A 2,170-nucleotide genomic window follows, 5' to 3' on the forward strand; every position below is an offset into this window, starting at 1 on the left:
TTTAACTGGCAATGTCAGAAATTATTGACCTGAGTCCCCCACAGCTCAACATAACAGCATGGCTTTACTTCCTATATTTCGTCTTCATACTTTCCTACTGGATGGATAAGACTGCAATTTAAGTTTTTAAAGGTTCAAATATAAAGGTTTACTAAGTGCTGCATACAACTAACACTAGCACGCTCCAAGAACTAAATCTGCTAATTGAAAAATACAAAGAATATTAGACCAGGATCATGAGAATAATAACCAAACAGGGCTTGCTTATTTTACTCATCTTTGTGTCTGTGTGAGACAGAAACACACAGACAGACAGACACACAGCAGAGGTATTAAATGAAGAGATGTTCAAATACTAGCAACATCCCCAGCCCATTTTTATTTCATACTTGGAGTTAGGGTCTCACTAAACTGCCCTGGCTGGTCTCAAACTTGTGATCTTCCTGCTTCAGCTGCCCAACCCAGATATTTCAATTGCTACAGATTTAATTCTGCATGTTCTACATTTAATTCGAAATGTATCTAAATAGCATGACTGCCAGCATACCAGATTATCTGCGGAGGACAAGGATTGCCTATCATCTGCTATGCCATTGGTTTGTGAGTTTTCATCAACTCCTGGGGGAACAGCACACTCCTGGCACTCTAGTCCACCTAGGAGCCTGCTGGGATCCGTCACACTGTGCTTTTCTGCTGCTTCTGAAAAAGTAAGTGCAAAAGTCATCGCCAGATCAGTATGTATCCCCAAAGGCTTCCTGACACCAGAAAGAAGTTATTCACACAGACCCTGCTACTGCTCTTCCCCTCCCCTCCCATTAGTTCAGGAGTGGAAGGCAAGCCAGCGCGGTCCTTACACTGTGCTCAGCAATGCACACGCCACTTCAGGGGGCTTAGGCATAGTGAATCCAGGCCAATGGTGCCTGCAGAATTGCACAATGCATCAGACCATCCACCCCCATCTACTTCTGAAAGGATTACGAGCAGCTAAATGTGAAAAGCAAAGGACTATTAATGTTAAGTCAGTGGTGGCAAACTGATAGAACCCATGTTATTTGTTTTTAAGACAAAAGATGATCATGTATAAATTGTTTTTTCTAAATGAAAACTTCAGTATTCCCATGTCTTTTCTTTTAAGTTTTTTGAGACAGGCTCCCACTATGGATATGCAGCTCAGGCTGCTCCTGAACTTGAAGCAGTCCTCAGCCTCCGCCTCCTGAGTGCTGGGAGTATGGTGCCACCTCTCCCAGCCTACTCTTCAGATTTCACTGCAGAGTTGGCACTTTCACATAAGAAGTGGCTTCTAGGTTGCAGTTTGGGCACTTGGTCTCTAAAAGTCTCACCATCACTGACATAAGAATTAGAGAAGAGACAGTTATGACAGAGAACCTTAATTACAGAGAAAAACAGACCTGAGCTTCCTGGCAGCCATGTGAAGAAAGAAAAAGATTTCATCATTTAATGAAAGAGAATATTTGATGATTAGCAGAACAATGAAACTCTGAGAAGAATTTACCATTTGGCTCTTTACATCCTTTTAGGGACAATTCAATAAAGCACACATTCATTCAACAAATATTTATCAAGTGCCAGTTATATGACTGGGTGTGGCACAGGTTAGAGGATATAGCAACGAACAAGACAGACAAACATTGATTATATGATAAATCCAGACTCCAGACACAAATCCAATCATATAAAGTAAGATTATGCAAAAAATTAAAATTATGCCTGGGTCTAGCTCTATAATTCAGGCTGGCCTTAATTCATACATAGCTCAGCTGTCCTCGAACTTGTGGTGATAACCCTGCCTCAGCCTCCTGAGTATGCTCTTTTAAAGGCAGTTCTACAATGAGTTAAATAACATAGCTTACAGCTTTGTGGTAGCCTAATTTAGCAAAAAGATAGGGTTCTGGAAAATGGCTTTAAGATCATGACCCAGGGCTGGGGTATAGCTCAGTGGTAAAGTGCTGGGTTCCATCAGACGCTGGGGAAGTGAGGGGGATCATGACCACAGGAGAAAATTAATATTTAAAATCATGTCCCAGTACAGACACATACTTCATGAAATTGAAAAATATATTTTAAGTGTGGTAATGAAGATTGAGCCCAGAAACACTCTACCATTGAGTTACATTCCCAGTCTTGGTTTTTTAAAATTTTATTTATTTAT

General features: G+C 40.8%; 1 protein-coding gene across 2 annotated transcripts in view; it reads right to left on the minus strand.

Moving 5' to 3' along the window:
* Window positions 1-2,170, minus strand: part of Arfgef2 (ADP ribosylation factor guanine nucleotide exchange factor 2) — a 100,183-nt gene that overhangs the window by 65,639 nt on the left and 32,374 nt on the right. Inside the window, exons 8-9 of one of the 2 annotated variants that reach the window (XM_023720685.1) lie at window positions 1,410-1,418; window positions 548-699 (exon numbers count right to left, since the gene is read on the minus strand). In XM_023720685.1, coding sequence (XP_023576453.1) covers window positions 548-699; window positions 1,410-1,418 — 161 coding nt within the window. The remainder of the gene's footprint in view (window positions 1-547; window positions 700-1,409; window positions 1,419-2,170) is intronic. The other variant, XM_004636112.2, reaches the window with a different exon arrangement.

The sequence above is a fragment of the Octodon degus genome, unplaced genomic scaffold (genome assembly GCF_000260255.1).
Source record: "Octodon degus isolate 3935 unplaced genomic scaffold, OctDeg1.0 scaffold00077, whole genome shotgun sequence".
In the NCBI taxonomy this organism is placed as follows: domain Eukaryota; kingdom Metazoa; phylum Chordata; class Mammalia; order Rodentia; family Octodontidae; genus Octodon; species Octodon degus.